We start from the raw sequence: 21,929 nt of genomic DNA, 5'->3' as shown, positions 1-21,929 counted from the left end.
TTTTCAGTCATCAGTTATTTTCTGTCAATTTTCACTTCACCCCCTCAGCAGTCAGTCACACCTGATAATCATTTACCAGTCAATTAGCCAGACCCTTGTTCCACCTGTGAAGTACTCTATTTAAACCTCCCTCTGCCTTCAGTTCAGCACTGGGCCGTCATCATTCCACACCTCTCCATGCCAGTCCCCGTTTTGCCTTGGAAGCTTTGTTTTGCTCCTGTTGTTAAGGTTAGTCCTGCCAGTCACTCTAAAGACTGTTCGTTCACTGTTTGTTCCTGGAGAGGTTCTGCTCTGTGTCCTGGTGTCTCCAGAGAACTGCTAACCTGACTAGCCGCCCTGGTGAAGCTCAGCTCTGTGCCCTGGTGTCTCTCAAGTTCTGCTAACCTGACTAGCCGCCCTGGTGAAGCTCAGCTCTGTGCCCTGGTGTCTCAAATGAACTGCTAACCTGAGTGCTATGAGGCCTGCTAGCCGAGCAGCACCTAGCAAGTGTGGACTCTCTGTCTCCGGGCCGTCAGCTTCTGCCATCATCTACATCCCTGACTTTCTGCAGTCCTGAACCTCCGGTCTTCATCACTCATCACCCAACATACTTCTTTCAATAAAGACTCAAACTTTTAGTTCCGTGTGTGCGTCCTGAGTTCATCGGTAAACAAAACCCTGACAGTACGGCCCAGTCAAAGGGTGAACTCAGGCGCCATGCGGGACTTACCTGCAGGAGTTGACGACCCGGACATCCTCGCATATGTGGAGATGTGCGAACGCCAGATGAGGGAGAGGTATGCCAAGATGGCTTCCGCCCGGGACCCTGCACCACCCGTCCGGACCGACTCCACTCCCCAGGTGGTTTACGTGGGCGTTGTTATGGCTACCCCGGAACCCAGGAATAGAAGCCACTCAGCCTCACGTCGTCTCGGTCATCACCTCCATGACTCGCAGCTGGCCCCTCGAGTGAGGCTCATCGTTCCACCTAGCGGAGCTCCACGCATCAAGGAGAGCCAGCTTTGGGATTTCTTCTACGGTGACCGAGATGACCTTCTGCCCTGCTGGCCAGCGGCTACCTCCAAGACTGCCCCGGATTCCTCATCTGGCTCCTTCCGGCAAAGACGGCAGAAGCACCGGCACGGAAGGTCCGTCAAGGACGCGCTTCAATCTTCAACCCTGCCGCCCTCCGTAGCCCGGCGCCGCCCTCCGAAGCCCGTAGCCCGGCGCCGCCCTCCGAGGCCCGTAGCCCGGCGCCGCCCTCCGAGGCCCGTAGCCCGGCGCCGCCCTCCGAGGCCCGTAGCCCGGCGCCGCCCTCCGAGGTCTGTATTCCGTCACCGCCCAAGCCTCAAGAGGAGGTCCAGGAGGACCTGCCTCCGCCCAAGTTCCGTGAGGAGGTCCAGGAGGACCTGCCTCCGCCCAAGTTCCGTGAGGAGGTCCAGGAGGACCTGCCTCCGCCCAAGTTCCGTGAGGAGGTCCAGGAGGACCTGCCTCCGCCCAAGTTCCGTGAGGAGGTCCAGGAGGACCTGCCTCCGCCCAAGTTCCGTGAGGAGGTCCAGGAGGACCTGCCTCCGCCCAAGCCTCGTGAGGAGGTCCAGGAGGACCCGCCTCTGGCCTCAGTTTCCGCCGAGACCTGTAGCTTGGCACCGCCTCCGACTGATCTGTTCGGCCAAAGCCGCAGATTGCGGACTCCGAGCCGCTCGACTCTGCCTCGTCGCGGCCGTCCACCACGGCGCCCGCCTCTGACTTCTCTGTTCGGCCGGAGCTGCAGACTGTGGACTTCGAGCCGCTCGACTCTGCCTCGTCGGGGCCGCCCACCACGGCGGCCGCCTCTGACTTTTTTGTTCGGCCAGAGCCGCCGACCGCGGTCTCCGGGCCGCCTGACTTTGCGTCGTCGGGGCCGCCCTCCTCGAGGGTTTAGTCGGGCGATGCTGCTCCGCCGCCTGCCTCGTCTAGGACGACCTCCACGAAGACTTTTTCTTTTTTTGCTTAGCAGCCGTCTTGCCTGAGCCCTTAAGGCCAGTGCCTTCTGTTAATTTTGGGGCTCTATTTCAGTTTTGGTTTACTTTAGGATTTTTGGGGTTTTTAGAGTTATTTAGGGGGTTCTTTGTTTTTTCTTAGAGTACTTGAGTTTCTATTTTCGTTTGTTTTTCCACCTCTGTTCTGGTGTTCCAGGTTTGCCTAGAGTCTTCCGGTTTTTGCTTTGGTTATTTCTGTTTGCTTTAGAATCCTAGTTTTTTGCCTTGTTCTCTTAGTTTTTGTTTTTGTTCTAGCTTTAGTTATCTAGTGTTACAATAGTTTACCCGTTCCTGTCCTAGTTTCTTTGTTTTGGTTTTTGCATTAGTTTTATAGTTTTTTTTCTCTTGTACGTCTTGCTCTTTTTCCTAGTTTTTTTAGTTTTATTTTGATTTTCTAGTTTTTTGCTTCGGTTTTTCTTTTGTTATCCCTACCCTAGTTCTTCTGGTTTTGTTCTATAGGTTAGTTCATGCCTGGTTTTCTAGTTTTATGTTTAGATCTTTAGTTTCCCAGCGCTCTTTAGGTCCCAGCGCTTCTTAGTTTTGTTTTGGCCCCCTAGCTCTTAGTTTCCTGGCGTGTTAGGACGCCCTCCGCTCTTGTTTCCTGGTGTATTAGGATGTCCTTTGTTCCTGTTTCCCTGATGTTTATATTCCTGGCGTTTAGATTTAGTGTTCCCGGCGTGTTAGGACGCCCCCAGACTCCTGGTGTTTAGGTTTCTTGGTTCCCTGGTGTTTAGATTTCTAGCGTTTAGATTTAGTGTTCCCGGCGTGTTTAGACGCGCTCTGTTCTTGGTTCCCCGGCGTGTTTAGACGCCCTCTGTTTTCGGTTCCCCGGCGTGTTTGGACGCCCTCTGTTTTCGGTTCCCCGGCGTGTTTGGACGCCCTCTGTTCTCGGTTCCCCGGCGTGTTAGGACGCCCTCTGTTCTCGGTTCCCCGGCGTGTTAGGACGCCCTCTGTTCTCGGTTCCCCGGCGTGTTAGGACGCCCTTTGTTCTCGGTTCCCCGGCGTGTTAGGACGCCCTCTGTTCTCGGTTCCCCGGCGTGTTAGGACGCCCTCTGTTCTCGGTTCCCCGGCGTGTTAGGACGCCCTCTGTTCTCGGTTCCCCGGCGTGTAGGACGCCCTCTGTTCTCGGTTCCCCGGCGTGTTAGGACGCCCTCTGTTCTCGGTTCCCCGGCGTGTAGGACGCCCTCTGTTCTCGGTTCCCCGGCGTGTTAGGGCGCCCTCTGTTCCCTTTGGCGCTGTCGTACGCCCGTTCCTTCCCTTTGGCGCTGTCGTACGCCCGTTCCTTCCCTTTGGCGCTGTCGTACGCCCGTTCCTTCCCTTTGGCGCTGTCGTACGCCCGTTCCTTCCCTTTGGCGCTGTCGTACGCCCGTTCCTTCCCTTTGGCGCTGTCGTACGCCCGTTCCTTCCCTTTGGCGCTGTCGTACGCCCGTTCCTTCCCTTTGGCGCTGTCGTACGCCCGTTCCTTCCCTCTGGCGCTGTCGTACGCCCGTTCCTTCCCTCTGGCGCTGTCGTACGCCCGTTCCTTCCCTCTGGCGCTGTCGTACGCCCGTTCCTTCCCTCTGGCGCTGTCGTACGCCCGTTCCTTCCCTCTGGCGCTGTCGTACGCCCGTTCTTCCCTCTGGCGTTGTCGTACGCCCGTTCTTCCCTCTGGCGTTGTCGTACGCCCGTTCTTCCCTCTGGCGTTGTCGTACGCCCGTTCTTCCCTCTGGCGTTGTCGTACGCCCGTTCTTCCCTCTGGCGTTGTCGTACGCCCGTTCTTCCCTCTGGCGTTGTCGTACGCCCGTTCTTCCCTCTGGCGTTGTCGTACGCCTGTTCTGCCCGTTTTTGCCTTGTGGCGAGGTTCGCCTGCCAACATCTGTTAGATGCCCTTTGTTTGGTTTACCAGGGGTTGTTAGAAACCCCCTTTTAGTTCGCCCTAGTGGGTAGTTTTGGTTTGATTTCAGCCCACCATCGTACCTTCCCTCCACCCACCCAGGTTAGATCAGCTTGGTTATGACTCTTGCCCACCATCCTGCCTTCCCTCCACCCACCCTGGTTCGGTCACTTTGTAGTTTGATTTTAGGCCGTCCGGAGTCCGGCCTTGAGGGGGGGGGGGGGGTGTAATGTCATGGTTGAGTTTTGGTTTGGCTTTGTTTTTCTGTTATTTTCATTTTTTCATCTCTTTTTGGTTAGGTTTGACTTTATTTATTGTTAGTTTTCAGTCATCAGTTATTTTCTGTCAATTTTCACTTCACCTCCTCAGCAGTCAGTCACACCTGATAATCATTTACCAGTCAATTAGCCAGACCCTTGTTCCACCTGTGAAGTGCTCTATTTAAACCTCCCTCTGCCTTCAGTTCAGCACTGGGCCGTCATCATTCCACACCTCTCCATGCCAGTCCCCGTTTTGCCTTGGAAGCTTTGTTTTGCTCCTGTTGTTAAGGTTAGTCCTGCCAGTCACTCTAAAGACTGTTCGTTCACTATTTGTTCCTGGAGAGGTTCTGCTCTGTGTCCTGGTGTCTCCAGAGAACTGCTAACTGGACTAGCCATCCTGGAAAGGCTCTGCTCTGTGCCCTGGTGTCTCTCAAGTTCTGCTAACCTGACTAGCCGCCCTGGAGAAGCTCAGCTCTGTGCCCTGGTGTCTCTCAAGTTCTGCTAACCTGACTAGCCGCCCTGGAGAAGCTCAGCTCTGTGCCCTGGTGTCTCTCAAGTTCTGCTAACCTGACTAGCCGCCCTGGTGAAGCTCAGCTCTGTGCCCTGGTGTCTCAAATGAACTGCTAACCTGAGTGCTATGAGGCCTGCTAGCCGAGCAGCACCTAGCAAGTGTGGACTCTCTGTCTCCGGGCCGTCAGCTCCTGCCATCATCTACATCCCTGACTTTCTGCAGTCCTGAACCTCCGGTCTTCATCACTCATCACCCAACATACTTCTTTCAATAAAGACTCAAACCTTTAGTTCCGTGTGTGCGTCCTGAGTTCATCGGTAAACAAAACCCTGACACTTACCATATAGACCCCTTTTCAGTCGGTAAAAATTGTGACGTATTTGTGAGGGTTGGGCATAGCTGGAGGCAGAGAGGGTCCTCTGAATGCTTACAATGGTAAACAACTGTAGCTAACAAGTTTTTTATTCTTCACAATGGCTTTAGAAAAACAGAATTTATCTGAATATTTAAGGTAACTCACTATACGGGACCGTGATAGTTATTTTAAAAAACATGGACTTTAACAGACGGAACCATACTAGTCGACTCCTATGCTATCACTCAATGGATGGAGAATATGACAGATTACCTCCGGTGGAGTGGCCTGACATATTTACCTACCTGATAGAGAAACTGAGCATGTAAAAAGTTGACTTTCTGTTTTTGCAGTTGCTTTGCTCGCACACTTGTTTGGGTATTATACTACACTTTAAATGTGAAGATTATGCTTCAAACCAAGATTTTCTGGTCACACATTGAAGCTACTCATCATATACAGTTAAACAGACTGCTCCCTTTATTCAGGGATGCGGCACAGAGTGTACATTTTGAATGTATTTATTGAAAATTGTCTACAGCCCCAGTTGCCACCTGAGGAAAAAGGTCCTGATACATGATTTGTAATATACCCAACTCTTTAAAGGTATACTATGCAACCGGGGTTGATTTTCCAGCGAGGCTCCCCCAGAGGGCAAAAGTAAAAGTGCACTGTCGTAAAGATGCTCAGCTGTTCTGGTTTCTCCGTCAAGCCAGGCGCGGTTGTTTTGAGCTTAGCAGACAGGCGAACGCAACGAAAAGTGAAAAAAACGGCAGTACAAACAATGACTAACACAGTGAAGGTATGAACATCAGGGTTTCCCGCAGCGCTATCTTGGCGAGGCGGCCGCCTCGCCAAACTCACGCTACCACCTCGCCAACAATTAAAAAAATAAATAATAATATTAGTAATAACAAAAAAACTTGATATGCTTGCATGTTTGTTTATTTGACGTTAACACGCGGTTCTTTGTTGTTGCTTTCGCGCGTGCATATAGTGAATGGCAGGGCAAAAACACATGGAGTTCTCTCCATAAAGCGAGACTTTTGTGTGTGCGGGCCGGAGGCTCCTTGCAATTGCCAGTGTGGTATTTCCCCCACAGACCACCAGGGCGGCCGAGAAAACCTTTGTTCGACCTGAAATGACTCATTTAATCATCCAAAACGGTATGGAACACATTAATTAACTGAAAAATGTTGCATAGTATGCCTTTAAATACATTTTCATGAACTTTGGATTCTGTCTCTTTGTTTTATTAAAGCAGGTTATGCGTCCTTAAAATCCAAAATAAATTAAAACAAACTTAGGAAAATATGTCCTAACACAGACTTTGAAAAATTGGTTGAAGCCACAACATCTGGGCGATAACTTTAGGGTTGATACTTTCTCCATTTCATTCCCAGATAAACTGATCCTGATCAAAGAAAATAAAACCTGGGAGGAAGCCTTGTACTACTGCAGACATCACCACCATGACCTGGTCACCATCACCAACCTGAAGGAGCAGAGATGGGTCCAGGAGAAAGCCAAGAAGGCCTCCACTGATTACGTCTGGATGGGACTGCATTACGCCTGTACTCTGGATCTCTGGTTCTGGGTCAGTGATGAAGTGGTCAGCTATCAGAACTGGGCTGCAGATGAACTGATGGATGACTGTGACATGTCTGGAGCCATGAAGACAGGAGGACAACATAAGTGGTTCAAAATTCAATGATCAGATGGAGTTAAATTTTGTCTGCTCTATGTCCTAAAAATCATTCTGCTCTGTGTAAATAACATGTAGACTATTATTGCTTATTATAGATTATTATAACCAGCTCTCAATACATTTAAACAGCAGGTGTCTGATTTATAAACCTTGTGTATGCACAAAATGGGGCCTAAAAACTTGATACGCCACTTTCCACATCAAAAGTTGGGATCTATAAAAATAAACTTGACAGGAAAATGTGCGGTCCTCACGGCAGCTCTGACCCAGGCGTACGCTCATTTTGGAGATGTGGGAAACTGGCGGCATAAGGCAAGTTTATTTATATAGCACTTTTTAATAACAAGACAATTCAAAGTGCTGTACATGAACAGGAAAACATTGCGGACATGTGAAAAACAAAGCAATAAGATAAATTAATCCTTGACTAGACTTCTTTCATACATTAACAAACATACAGAAAGACTTAATTGTTTATATTAATAAGAAATAAGCTAAGTATATTCTTGGGGATTTCTGATCTAAAGTAATTTTGTCCAACTTTTCTAAAGCTACAACTAGAATTACTTATATTGTTTCATTCTTTCTCTGGAACGAGCTTCATCACTAAAAATGCAAAGCTTTTAGATCAACTTTTTCATAAGCATTCACAATCACAGTGTTATTCATTCTTACACTGGTGAACCTTGAGTATACTGAGAACCTTTACAAAAAATCCCATAAGCCATCTTCAGTCTCAAATAAAAGTCCACCCAACCTTTTATTCGGGTATTCTACCGTCACATTCCTCTCCCCGATGATCACTAGGGTGACGTGTTCCACAGATTATTGTGACAAGGTATGCAGCAATAACTTTAATTACTGTAAAAACAGTTAAATACACTTGTGCGTAATGCTGCTGTGGATGCATTGGCACTGCTGGAAGACCTTGTAGATGGGAGAGTTAGAAGGAAACGAGGTTTAAAGGATAAAACATTTCCCAGCCAAGACACCTTTTAGACTCCAAGCATTGTATTTTGCTATAATCTACAGGGGGCTACACCTGCCTCACTTCTGAAAGGCAGCTTTCCAGCCCCAAGAGCGCAGTGCGCGTACCACTCACATCCATGCAGTGCAGTCTGTCGGCTTCCTGAAATGCTTTTGTGTTTTTATTATTATTATTATTATTATTATTATTATTATTATTATTATTATTATGGGGAGAAGGGTTGTCTTTATCATTGCGGGAGAAACATCTCACTCCTCCTGGTCTCGCTCCCTTCTCTGAATGTCGATCTGACCGCACAGCCTCAGAGGAGTACGCCTGTCTTCCGACATTTAAAACAGCAATCATGTTTAATTTTTAATGGGTTCTTTGAATGTGGGCAATATTTGTGCTTTTACCAGATTTACACATTTAATAAACGCCACTGTGTGAAATTTTCCCCAAGTTTCTTTGCTTTTTCTCCATGGCTGCCACAATACGCATTAATGTTCATGAGGTGTTTTGCATTGACCATTTATGGTTGAATCTGGGAGTGTAGAAAGCAGAACAAGAGGCAAAACCAGGTCCGCAAACATTCAGGTACAGCTGGTATCTATAAAGGAAAATTACATGCTGGTGCCCATGCGCATGGTTTTATAAATCAGAATATTTTTCAGTGTACGCCATTTTCTTTGTTTTGCCATACACACACTTTTAGTATGTATTCCACACAATGTTTTATAAATGAGATTGTTAGTTAAATTGTTAGTTTTACTTCAGAACTTGTTGTTCATGCTTTACTATTTAGGAAATGTTCTCCATTGGAAGATTTGTAGATAATTCAGACATCATGGAGGTCTGATGGCTCAGACCTCCATCCAGCTGCTCGAGTTGAACCAGCGGACCATCTCCCAGTGGTGAGAGCCGTGTACCAGACCTGGAGCCTTTTCACTCACTGAACAAGTGCTCAGAGCTCAAGGGTCTGATGTCAGGCTGTCTGTGTGTCGTCTGCAGGTTCAACGGTTCAGCCACCACGAAAACAACACCAAGTGTACATGTGCAGCAAGAGTGGGCAGTCGAAAAGACTGGACACCGGATACACCAGGATAAGGGGTGTGTCCTACTGCACCACAGTAAGATTGTGGAGGAATGGAGGAAGGCCTTTAAAAAATAATATTATAATTACTATTGCAATAATTAAATAAAGTAGGGCTGGGTGGTTAATCTGATATTGATTACAATTTGAGTTTTCAACCATCATAAAAACAATGACCCATATTTGTTCCACAGACTCTTGTACTGTGTTGGGAATCCAGCACTGCTGCCTGCTTGCCACTATTCTGCAGATCCTCCAACGGCCCCAACCGGTTTCATTTCCTTCAGCAGCAGTTAAAAACTTGCCCTTAAAAAGATGATATTCTCTATGCTGATGCCTTGTCTCTAATATAGGATGAAATCCTAAGGGAAACGTTGTTTAACAAGCATTGTTTATGTTCAATAAACTCGTGTTATCAGAGTTGATGAATAATGTTAAATAATTGAGATCTCAATTCAATGAAAAATAATTGTGATTATAATTTTTGCAATAATGGAGCAGCCCTAATATAACGTTACAATATCAATATATAAATGGTGAATATTTACAAAATGATTATATCCATGCTATATTATATTGTAACATTTTCAGAATGTTTGATAAAATGACTAATTCTATCAATAAAACAATGTTCTTAGACAGTTATCTATATCTTTTTATAATTATATATCAAGTTGTGATTTAGCTTAACTTGGTTGTCAGCCTGAATGAGAAATGAATAAACAATAAATCTGATAATTTACACAGTTAAAATGTATTTTTTTAAAACCACTTTAATCGGCTATTTTTTCCTTCAGAGGTTTTCCATCATCTTTCATGTTCCATAGACAATGGCTGAGTTAAGGTTCATTAGGTGGTTAGATTAGTGGAGGCCTAGTAGTTAGGGAGCCAGGTGTTTGCATCTTGGAGAGGCTGCAAAGGTTGCCAGTTGGAAACTCAGACTGTGCCTATGGGTCCCTGAGCAAAACCCTTGACCACAGATTGCTACTCCTGCGCCTCAGTGAGGCAGAACTCTGCTCCCTAAAGGATGGTTAAACGCTGAGACAAACTTCCCCTCTGAGGGACTAAAGAGGAATGTTTATTCATTTATATAATAGCTTTCATAATTGTTATATGGATACAACCATTTTCCTAAGTCACTGATGATGTTATTACTATTGTAATCCAGTGTTTTTGGTCTGAACATCTAGCATTCAAGAAGGCTCCTAATCGTATCCTCATCCTGAAAGCCTCTATAGAGGCTCGGGGTCTGGGTCCCCAGAAAGGAGTCCTTGTTGGAAGCCCTCCTGCGTGATGCCTCTGCTTATCGGCTTTGAGGACTTTAAACATGAGACCTTCAGGTCCTCTGAGTCTGAGGACCAGAGGAAGATCCAGTAGACAAAAAGTTGGAAACTGTATGTTGTGCATCTGCTGCGCCATCAGAGGCAGCTGACATTCAGGCTCATCGGCTCAGTGATCGACTACCATCTGCTCTGAGATCCACGTGGAGAAAGTGGTGAGGCATGTTTGGTGCAGACAGAGGCCCGCCACTACCACAGGGGCCCGTTTCCTGGTCACTTTCTGAATCTATGAAGGTCCTAATTGTGATCATGTTTATGTTATTTACAAAAAGTATGTGTCAGACTGAGGTGGGCAGAAGCATGTTTTGTGTTTTTTGCAAGCAAGTGAAATGAAAAAAGAAAAATATAATCACAGGTTGAAAAGAAACCCAAAGACAAATCACAGGAAAATAAATCAAATCTCCTTCAATTTAACCAACAAGTCAGGGTTAAACTGTGAAGCAAGCAAAGCTCATGGTCCCTGCAGTCCGTTACCTTTCCTCACAACCTTAACATCGGGCTGCCTGCTGTCTGGGGGCGAAGCCTCCGGCTGCTTGGGCTCCGATTCGTTGATGCAGAGGTCCAGGACGGTCTCGGTGGACTCCTGCCGCCGTCTCTCAGCGTTTCCGTTGCTCATGGTGTTGGTGGGTGTGTCGTCTGTGTCGTGGCTCCACCTGTCCTCCTCCACATCTGGTAACAGCAGCTTCCGCAGGGTTTCCACTGTGGAGGAGCACAAGCAGACGAGGCTTTTAGGATTCAAACATCCCTGTGGATGTTTGAATCCACAGGGATTCAAAAAACATGTCCCTGACAGAAGGGACGTGTTTATTATCTGAGTCAAATCAGACGCTATGCCAGGTAAAACTTTCTTAAGGAAAGCTGTGGGTAGAACATCAAGGCAGCTGGAGGAGGAACTTAGCTGCTGAATGATCTGCTCTAAGCTTTTGTGGTTTATTTGGCTGAAATGGGACATTTTGTCAGAAGTAGTTCCAGCTGAATACAGCATTGGTTCTGGTGTTGATATGGTAGTACAAAGTGATTCTCTAATTTTTAGGATTTTTTCAGTAAAGAAGTTGGCAAATTCATTACAGGCCCTGGTGGAGTGGAGTTCTGAAGCCACGGACACAGGAGGATTTGTTAGCCTGTCATCTGTGGAAAATAAGACACGAGCATTATTAATGTTTTTCTTAATGATCTCTGAGAAGAAGGATTCCCTTGCATTTTTCAATTGTAAGATATATCTGTAAAGTCTCTCTTTATAGATGTTGTAGTGAACCTGGAGTCTGTTCTTTCTCCACCTGCGTTCAGCTTTCCGACATTCCCTTTTTTTACCTCTAACTGCAGGAGCATTTCTCCAAGGAGATTTTTTCTTCTCAGAAAGAACTTTCACTTTAATTGGAGCAATGCAGTCAATGATGTCTGAGACTTTAGACTGAAAGTTATCTACTAGCTCATCTACTGAGTTGCAGCCCAAGGTTGAAGTAGCAGAGTAAGCTTGAATAAAAGTTTCTGTGGCATTGTCCTTAAAGGTGCGTTTTCTTACGATGTCCCTTTGGCTAAATGAGTCACTGGAAATAATGCTTTCAAAGGTAACAGAGAAGTGATCAGATAGGGCAACATCAGTTACATTGACCTGTGAAATGTTTAGACCTTTAGTGATGATCAAGTCTAAAATATGTCCCTTGTTTGTGTGTTGGCTGTTTAATATGTCTGAGTTAAACCAAAGTTTCTAAGTGTGTCACACAGTTCTTTTGCACTTCTGTCTTCGGGGTTGTCAACGTGAAAGTTGAAGTCTCCCACAATAATTAAACAGTCATAATCAACACATATCACAGACAGCAGGTCACTAAAATCATTAAAAAAGTTTGATGTGGACTTAGGAGGCCTGTAAACATTCAGAAACATAGTTCGTATCGGGCCCTTTACCTGGAGAGCCAAATGTTCAAAAGAGTCAAATTTTCCCAAAAACACCTTTTTACACTTTAGTGAATCATTAAACAATGTTGCTACTCCTCCACATTTCCTTTGCTGTCTGCTCTCACAAAGGAAATTGTAGTTTGGAGGTGTTGACTCCATCAGTATAGCTGCTTCACTAAATTCATGCAGCCATGTTTCTGTTAAAAACATTACATCAAGATTATTGTCAATAATGAAGTCATTAATTAAAATGGATTTTCCTGACAGAGATCTAATGTTTAATAAACCCAGTTTATATGACTTAGTGGTTGATGATGTCTCTGTGGCAGGTTGCATCTGACAGTTTATGACTTTTAAGTATTTGTTCCTGTTTATCCTTTTGTTTTTCTTATTTCTGCCACGTATCATCACAGATATTCCGTAATCTCCGGCGAAAGGCCCCGGCTGATGCTGGGAACTCTCATGTCTGATAAACGTGTGGCCAGGGCCCAATCTGTATCACAGCGAAGTAATTTGGAGTTCCTCAGTACCAGAGTGTTCTGTGATACGTGGAGGAGGAGGATCTGAGGCTCTGAGGCCTTTGGAGAATCCTGGTTTATTCACAGCAGAATGGCTATGTGGAGAGGATGTCATCTGTAGGCCAATCTTAAATACTTTGTTCATGTTATGAGAAAATTCCAGAAAAGGAACTTCTGGGCTTTGTGGAGAAGAAGGGGAGGCGGATCCAGTCTGGACCGGTGTTTGTGAAGATGGCGGTTCTTGGTCCTCTCGTTGTCCTGCTGAGATCTGGGATGGATCCTCCTGTAGCTCTGACAACGCCTCATTCTGTGTCATCTTTCTGGCCGTCTTTATCTTGGCTTGTTTGGGCTGCACTGGGCTTATCATTTGTTTAGGCACTGGATGTACTTTGTTTTGGAACAAAGCTGATGGTGCATGGTTCACAGAATAGAAGATGTTTGAAATCAGCCGTTTTGCACCTGACCTATTTAGAGAGAAACGATCTCTGTTGACCAGATGTCTTCTTTCCCAAAAGATGTTAAAGTTGTCTATGAAGGTTACAGTTGTTTCTTTGCATGTTTTTTCCAGCCATTTTTTTAGCATCAGAATTCTGGAAAAAATCTCATCTCCACAATTATCGGGCGAAAGTGGGCCACTAAAAAAACACCTTGACATTCAGGCCATCAACAAAGTTCAACAAACGAATGTAATCCTCTTTTAATACTTCTGATTTTCTTATCCGGGTGACGTCCTTCAGGGCTTCAGCTTGTATTATGAGTTTTTCCAAGGTCGGACGTTCTTTCAAGACCCTTGGAAGGTCTGTCTGAAGGATGTCTGTTAAATCAGACACCAGGCCACTGTTTATATCGTTATAAATCAACACCTCTGTGTTTTTCTTGTTACAGAAATGTTTAATCCCCCTTACAGATCCATTGCATAAAATCAGGGTCCTTGGCCCCGTGGCATGTCTTTTCTCTGATGTATTAGAGCGAAAGTCATTGACGTACCTCTGAGTGTTGTCATGATTCTCCTGGGTCACATTTTGGAGCGGAGCGAATCTGTTTCGTAAAGGAATTCCAGCATTTCCAGCAGGTTTACTCCTATCATTTGTTTTGAGAACAGCCCGCTGTTGTTTCATTTGTCTTGGGACATCTCTCTGTAGTCTCGGCCAGTTTTCTTTGTCTAGGTGCGGGGTTCGTTTATCCTTTGGTCTTGCACCCAGAGTGATCCAGGGATTCTCATTTTCCTCAGGGGACTGTTTGTTCGCTGAGTCGCTGGGCTGGTGGTCACCGTTCGGAATGACGGGCAGGGTTGTTTCATTTCCATGCACGGCGTTTACATCATAATTCACTTCGAGTTGACAGATTTTCAGTTCCATAACAGCTATCTTTTGTAAAAGCTTGTCAAAGTCCATTGTGGTGAAGGTAGGCATCCTTTGAATCGGGTGGTTCTTCTCCATATCCACTTCATGTTGAATTCTTTCCATAAGAGCATTTTTCCTGAGAATTGCCTCCTCTGGGGAGTTGTAAAGAGGCATCTTGTGTGGATTAGCTGAAAACTGAAATAGTTCACACGGGGGGAAAAAAATCAAAATCAAAAATAAATCAAAGAAAATAAATAAAATAAAATAACAAAATCCAACTTTCTGTAGTTTTGGCTAAGAGATAAAAAGGAGATAAATAGGGAGGAAAATGCAAGCAAGCAGGGAGCAGAGAAAAGAGCGTCCGAGTAGGCAGAGAGGCAGATAGCAAAAAAAACACGGCTTTATCCGTTTCACAAAGCCCAATCCAGGCTAAAGAAACACGACTAAGTCAAACCAGGCGTTAGTAATGAAGCTGAATTCGCGTCACTGGCTGTCTACAAGACCATGAGGTCGATCACAGATTCACTGATGCTACAATGGAGGAGTTTTGTGCGCCAATCTTCAGACCAAACAAGCAGCATCTTTTGATGGAGCCTTAGATGAACTGAAGCACATCAGACCCCAGAAAGGAAACTCTGGAGTCCCTCCAGGAATTCGTGATGTTATGATTATTAACTATTAATGTAAATTCAGCCAATCCTCACAATTTCTACATGCACTGAGATTTTATCCAATCACCGCAACATTAGTGCAACTTTAACCAATAGCAACACTCCTTGTGATGTCACATGTGACGTCAGTGGTTAGGAAATGAACGTTGCGTGAACCTGAGGAGGTTCACTTCCTGTTTCTACAGGCGAACATGCTAACGTTTGTTAGAAGAATATGTCCGTTCCTCAATTCATGAGAACGCGAGTACGGACTCATGTTCTCGTCAAGTCCGTTCTTGGCAAGAACACAGGAAGTACAGACTTGGAGAGAATGGAGTATGCAGAACATCTGTGTATTGGTACAGAAGCGTACTCGTGACATCAGCACACGCACAGCTCATCTGGACCTGAATTTCACCTCCTGTTAGTCTTTAGACAATAAATTATTACTGATATTGATCATAAAATTGTATGAATAATGTATTCATTGTTGAATATGAGAGGTAATGTTTTCTGTTAAATAAATTATAATTTAAGTTCTTTAGACTTCTTTAACAAAACTATACACTGCACCAGTGTTTTGTTATACCACAACAGAAGTCAGCAGAAAGGGAGGAGTCTGCTAAAAAACGTAGGAAATACGATCCTGATTATTTAAAATTAGGTTTTACACGGTCCGGTTCTGAGAGCGCACCACTGCCACAATGTGTGGTGTGCAGAGAGGTGTTAGCAAACGACAGTATGTGGCCATACAAACTGGGCCGTCAAAAAGCACACCACTTTAGTTAACAAGCCACTGAATTTTTTTTTTTAGAGGAAACGTGAGGAATTGCGGTCACAAAAAGCACTAATATGTTCGTTTGGCAACTGAGGCATCTTATGGAGCTGCTCTCCATATAGCGAAGGCAGGAAAGCCCCATACTGATGGAGAAACATTTCTGCTCCCTGCAGCTAGAGATATGTGTTCAGTGATGCTGGGAGAAGCAGCTGCAGCTAAACTTGACACAACTCCAATGTCAGTCAACCCCATCCAGCGAGGAATATCCAACATGGCTTACGATGTCAGAGAGCAGGTGGTGAACAGCGTTCACAAAAGCCCTGTTCATGCCATTCAACTAGATGAGTCCACTGACGTCGCACACTGCGCTCAACTGATGGTGTACGTCAGGTTTATCCAAGAGCTAAGTGTGCGCAAAGATTTTTTGTTTTCTCTCCCTGCCCGCACAACAGCAGATGAACTTTTCAAGGCTCTGAATGATTTTTACCAAGCAGAAGGCGGAGATTTGGTCCGTTCTCAGTCTGCTGTTCTTGCCGATCAGAACGGTGCTGAGGCTGATGACGTGTCACTAGAACATGAGAACGCTCAAGTACGCATATTGAGAAAAATCACAGCTAAGGACCATGATCTACAGTTTCCTGATACTCTACGTGAAAGTGGAGGGAAATTATTTTGTTCCCCTGTAAAATATTGTGGGCGAACGCAAAAGCAATCAATTGATAACCCACACAACGAAAAGTCTTAGAAACACGCCAACAGCCAAGAAAAATCACTGTGACCCGATCTTTGACATCCAGAGCTGTTGCAAGTACGAAAAAAATAAATAAAAAATAAAATAAAAATCAAGGTAATTCATCTAAAGTGAAACAATTTACTGTAAAATGGCCTTTTCTATGGAGGAGGTTCCATATTACACCAACAACAGCATAATGGTCTTGTTTTTTTCTACCTCTTCTAACAGATCTGTGAAGACTGGGTGGCTGCTTGCACAGCCGTTAATATTCGACTTTCTAAGAGTGAGGACCCTGTAATGAGGAGATTTCTGGGATCAATGGAGGAGCCATTCCTGGTTCTCACCAACTACAAGAGAAATACTTAGAGCAGTATATCACTAAGAAAGAAGCCCTTAAGGACATCTAAGAAAAAAAAGAAAATAACAGTCACAGTTGTGTTTGATGTTTGTCTGAATACTTTAAGCGTTCAGACAAAGCGTCATAAACCAAAATATTTTGTATGATGCTTTGCTTTTTATTTTTATCATATTCAGTAAGATTTGTTCAGGGTATTTTATTGTGAAGTTTAGTTTACTTTGAAAGGCTTGCTTCCTGTCGAGCCGTATATTGTATTAGAATATGGATGGATTATCTAGACACGAAGCAATACAGTTTTACAGTGTAAACTGTGTATGACTTGGAAAAGGAAGAACTTCATTTTTTATATATAAAGAATTTTTTTTTTGTTAAAAATCCCAGTTTGCACGCGTCCTTTACTTCCAGTATCTAAGGCATGACACCGAAATTTGGATCTCTTGACATAAAGCGGCTTTTTAAAATAAAGTATAATAATTAAAGGCTACCATTTTGTAGAATATTATTGTATTTCCCTTTTACTTGTCCCCATGTTCTAGTGGGTCCCGTGGAGGCTGTGATATAAAAGAACAAAGTAAATATGAGTGTAATGTTCAGAGGGAAGGGACCCAGAATTCAGCCAGACCAGCAGAGGTTTCTTTTAAAACAAGCTCTTTAATCACAAAATCAAAAAACAGGGGAAAAATCCAAGCAGGCTGTCGAAAAAAAAGATGGCACAAAAAATAAACAGACGAGCAGGGCAGACAAGGCAGGAACAGACAGGACAGAATGGCTCAGGTTTCTGGAGAAACAGGGGTCAAAAATCCAAAACGCAAACCAACATACAGAATTTGCAGGAGGAGCCTCACCCATACTCAACAGGACAACCTGGCACTGATGTCTGGTCTCAACAGTTTATATGGAGGTGGAAGCAGGTGAAACCGGTGAGAGGTGATTGCAGCAGGGGTGGAGTTAGGCAGGTGTGCAGAGTAAGTAATTAGACCAGACATCAGTGCTGAGGCTCAAAACAAGAACAGATAAAGAAAAAAACAAACCTAAACTAAGAAACTTCTGAAGACATAACAGAATAAACTAAAACAGTAAACACGAATCTAAACAAGAATCCAGACAAGACAGAACTCAAAACAGCCAGATAATAAAAGACAGGAGAGAGAAGAAAAACTAAAACTAACATAAACCAGAACAGAACTCAGAACATTACAATGAGATTATTAAAATGCAAAAATTCATACTGTAGAAAGTGATAGAAACATCTACCATGGACAGTATCTACGCATTAATTTGTCTGCTACTTTTTGCCAGCCCTCTCTCTTGGCTTTAGCAGACTTTGAGGTGTTCCCTGTCGTTTTAATTAATGACTCAAATTCAGCATAACTTTCTATTAAAAGCTCGTGTTCTGCTTGGGAGAAAAACTGTGGGCGTTCTTTGGCCATGCTGAACAGCCAATAGCAGCGTTGCTGATCATTGTTTCTACTATCGATACATTTCCCCTTTTAAACAAACGCATGAACGCGCAGTTATCTCAGATAACTCAATCCAGCGATACTAATCATAAACAACAGGTGTGTTGGAAGAACCCAATTAGCCGGATCATGATTAGCCGGATGAAGTCATCTTGGATGTCTCATTTGATCTCGAATGTTTTAAACAACGTACGAAGAACGGGCCCCCGGTTAGAATTTTAGTTTTTGTTTTCATTTTTGGTTTGTTTGTATGCCTGCCTCTCTGTTTACAGTGCTACATCCTAAAATAGACGGTTATTGATTGCTTAATATATTTTATTTTTCTTTCAGATACAGTTAAGTGTGTAGTCTGTGCTTTTATGTTTTTTCAGGAGGGTGGAACAATAACCCTTCAGGAGGCCGCAGTGCTGACCCGAGCCTTCTGAGGGCCCTAAGCAGAACTTGATTTGGTACTGAGACTGGTTTAAATAGACGGGTGGACAGGTAAACTGAGAGACTACTAGTTAATCAAAAACAAGTGGGACAAATCAAGGGAGTGAAGTGGCTGAAAGGTTGACAAGAAAGAAGAATGGAACAGAACTGAACTAGACAAAATATTGAACCAAAAGTAATCATACAAACTAAAACCTAGATAGAAAACAAAAGCTAAGACTAAAACTGAAGACATGAAGAAATAAACTAGAACCATGCAAAAGCTTTAATAGCATCCAAAACAAGACAGAACAGAAATAAAACCTGAGGCAGGGGAGTGAACTAACTGATCAAAAATAACAAACATAAGCCAAAACAAAACCCAGAATATTACACACGCAGAATCACCTATGCTAGAAGATTATTGACACAAACGTCACACTATAATGTTATAGCAAATATTATAAACGATTACAGTCAGGTTATGCATTAATACTAAATAAATAAATAAATAATACTTTTTTGTTTTTTATGTATACTGTGTATTAGCAGCTTCCTCGTAAAATTGCGCCGGCATTTGTTTAGCATCAAAGTTTAACATCATCTCTTCCCCTGAATGAAAATGCACATGGAAAAATAAATAAAGAAGGGGAACCAGCAATTTCACATTTCTTTCACTATTATCTTAATATACATAAAAAAACACTACATGAATGTTGTTTCCAAACAGTTGAAATAAAGTTGTCTCCTCCTCTCTCTCACCCCCTCTGTCGGCAACCAAAGCCCTAACGCTCTCTGACTCTGGTCACTATGGTAACGTTTAAACACGCCGTCAAAGAAAGATACAGACACACCAAAAAAGAATAAAGAGTGCATGAATTTTAACTCACCATAACGTTAAATCAATGGGAGCCCTGAGTTTGTTTCTCTGCAACGAGACGGTCCCATCTGGGTGTAATGTCTTCACTGTAAACCCAAATCAGTTCAGAATACTCCAAATCTTTGTGGAAACCGATTACCTCACAGTTTTTGAGTAAAGAAGTTAGAATATTTAAGTTTGAATTACTTACAACTTTTACATAATTAACAATCAAACATTAACAATTCACTCAAAATAAACATTGTGAGTGCAGTGCACTTAAGACGTTTATTTTAATTTGTATATATCTTTTAATTTCTTTGTAATAATTTGTTAGGATGATATGGTACTCAATTGATTAACTTTTTTAAACTCAAAAATGATACTGTTTAGTGACCAAAAAGATACTTTTAGATATCTCATAACCTACTTTTTTTTAAGTTCAGAGTACTCAAACTTCTTCACACAACAAATGCAGAATATTTTAAATGTTTTTATTCAAATGCCTTTTCTCCAAAACTATAGGTAAACCAACACCACATACACACCTCTGTATGGGTGTGTGCGCAAATTCTTTGCAAACATGTGTAACTGATACAGGGAACTTGTACTCAGTGTAAAGGTATGGCCTTTAAAACTTCCAAAACCATCTTCTAGTGAACTTACAGCTATGGCCTTTCTACTTCAAAAATGTAACTTAAGACAATAAATAACTTTAAATGAATAAATAATAAATTCAATAAATAACCAAAAGTGTCATTGCACAGAAATAGAAACAAATCTAATAAAAAGGGAGGGAGGGAGGACAATTACATAATGTCTACATTGAAAGCAAGTCATTTTCAAAGAAAGCAGAGAAGGTTTCAGGGGTCATCCAACCCCATGAGAACCTTCTGAAAGAAGATTGAAGGTGCCAACAAGCTTCTTTGGGTAGTCCAGTTGCAAAGCATAAATCAGCCCAAACAGTAACACATATGCATCAGCAAATGTGGTAAAATGTGGTTGAAGAAATTCATCTTTAACCACAATGGCTGTGGTTGCAGGACTGAAGTGAGGTAGAGATGCACTTCTTCCTCTGATCTCCGTGACAATACCAATGGGTGTGTTCCTGATGTCCGGCGCCTCTGACTCCTCACTCTGGAAAATACAAAAGTACACAGTAACTATTTCTGAATACTTATACAGCTGCTCACTCAACAATTAAGTATACAGCAAAGTATCACACAATAACCTGTCCTGTCTGCAGGACCTGGACTCAATTTATGCAGCATGAGTCCAAAGAAGAGCCAGACACATCTACACTGATCCCACCAAACTGGGCCACGCACTGTTTGCCCCTCACCCATCAGGTAAACACTTCAGAAACATCAAATAAAAAAATCTATCAAAAAAACTCTAAGAAGCTGCTTCTTTGCAAGTGCTGTAAGTGCTATCGTCCCATGATGGTGGACATGATGATGATGGGGAACCTGCCATCTCCGCTGAGCTGGGGGACCCAACTGACCAGGAGCTGCTGGAGGCCTCGGCAGAAGGCAGAGCCTCGGTTCAGCCGCTGGACCCTCCAGAGCCGCCCAGCAGACAGGACGCCCAGCTCAGACGGGATCCTCTCTCTGCTGCTGAGGTGAGCTGACAGAGAGGAACTCTTGTAGAAGTTTCCTGCAACAGGCTCAGATGTTAAAGAGTCGTCTTCCTTCTGCAGCTGCTGCCTGAGTCCTGGCGGGCAGCTCTCAGAGCAGAGCAGCAGGACTTGATTGGCTGTTTATGAGGGACTCACCACCAACCTCAACCTCTGGTGGTTTCCTCCTCAGCCCCGGCCGGTCTACAACCAACCTCCTTCATCCCCCGACCCCTTCTTCTCTTGTCGGCTGTTCTTGTGGATGCCTCACAGGATGTGGCGTCTGCAGCTGACTTGCCCCCAGCCTCTGTGCAGCGGCTCCCTGACAAAGGCTGAGCTGTACAGGACCATCCGGAGGTCCTGGACATAGACTGCTGGTACCTCATGGCCACGTAATACCTGGAGTCCCGTCAGTGTAAGAAGAAGGTCGGTGGGTGGTCACAGAGCATCATCAGGCAGCTGCCCCCCACCTACAGCTGCCTGTTCCCCGCTGTACTCACATACAAGTAAGACACCACCTTAAAAACGCTGTTTTGTGCATTAAACTTAAAGGAAAACTCCGGTCAAAATCAGAATTCAAACTGCTGAAAGTACTTTAAATATAAAACTATTACATACTGTTTAATAAATTATACATTTTTTTAACTAAGAGTAATTTTCATTTGAATATGTTTGTCGAACAACAGTACTGCACCTCCCATTTTGTGACGTCATGTTGTGGGATCAACAATAGCTCATGCAAATTTCAGTGGTGAAGTCCTCTGGAAATCCAAAGTAATTGTTGATCACAGCTGTGTACAACAGCTCCTATTGAATTAGCTTGAAGCCGGAGTACCCTGAGAAAACGTCCGTGCAGGCCCTGTGCAGATGTTTCTGATGAGGAAGAGGGACAGTAAACATACATAAACATGTTCCCAGACAGACCTGTATGCCTCACATTTGATAAAACGTCACATTTCCTTTTCAGAAAGTACATTTTTTGTAGCAGTAGAGGGCGGGGACCTTGGCGTTCCGATCCTCGGCTGCAGAAGCCGGCTCTTGGGACGTGGAATGTCACCTCTCTGGTGGGGAAGGAGCCTGAGCTTGTGCACGAGGTTGAGAGGTTCCGACTAGAGATAGTCGGACTCACCTCGACGCACCGCTCTGGCTCCGGAACCAGTCTCCTTGAGAGGGGCTGGACATTCTTCCACTCTGGAGTTGCCCA

At 44.1% G+C, this 21,929-nt stretch overlaps 1 protein-coding gene across 1 annotated transcript in view; it reads left to right on the top strand.

The window, feature by feature from the left end:
- LOC105924484 (C-type mannose receptor 2) overlaps positions 1-6,974 on the top strand; it is a 56,643-nt gene extending 49,669 nt beyond the window's left edge. Inside the window, exon 5 of the mRNA XM_036146981.1 lies at positions 6,400-6,974. Within this exon, the coding sequence (XP_036002874.1) occupies positions 6,400-6,710 (311 nt within the window). The 3' untranslated portion in view covers positions 6,711-6,974. The remainder of the gene's footprint in view (positions 1-6,399) is intronic.
- The last annotated feature ends 14,955 nt before the right edge of the window (positions 6,975-21,929 follow it).

This window comes from Fundulus heteroclitus, chromosome 14, assembly GCF_011125445.2.
Source record: "Fundulus heteroclitus isolate FHET01 chromosome 14, MU-UCD_Fhet_4.1, whole genome shotgun sequence".
NCBI classification, from domain to species: domain Eukaryota; kingdom Metazoa; phylum Chordata; class Actinopteri; order Cyprinodontiformes; family Fundulidae; genus Fundulus; species Fundulus heteroclitus.
Note: the sequence above shows the minus strand (reverse complement) of the source record. Positions and strands in the feature narration are given on the sequence as shown.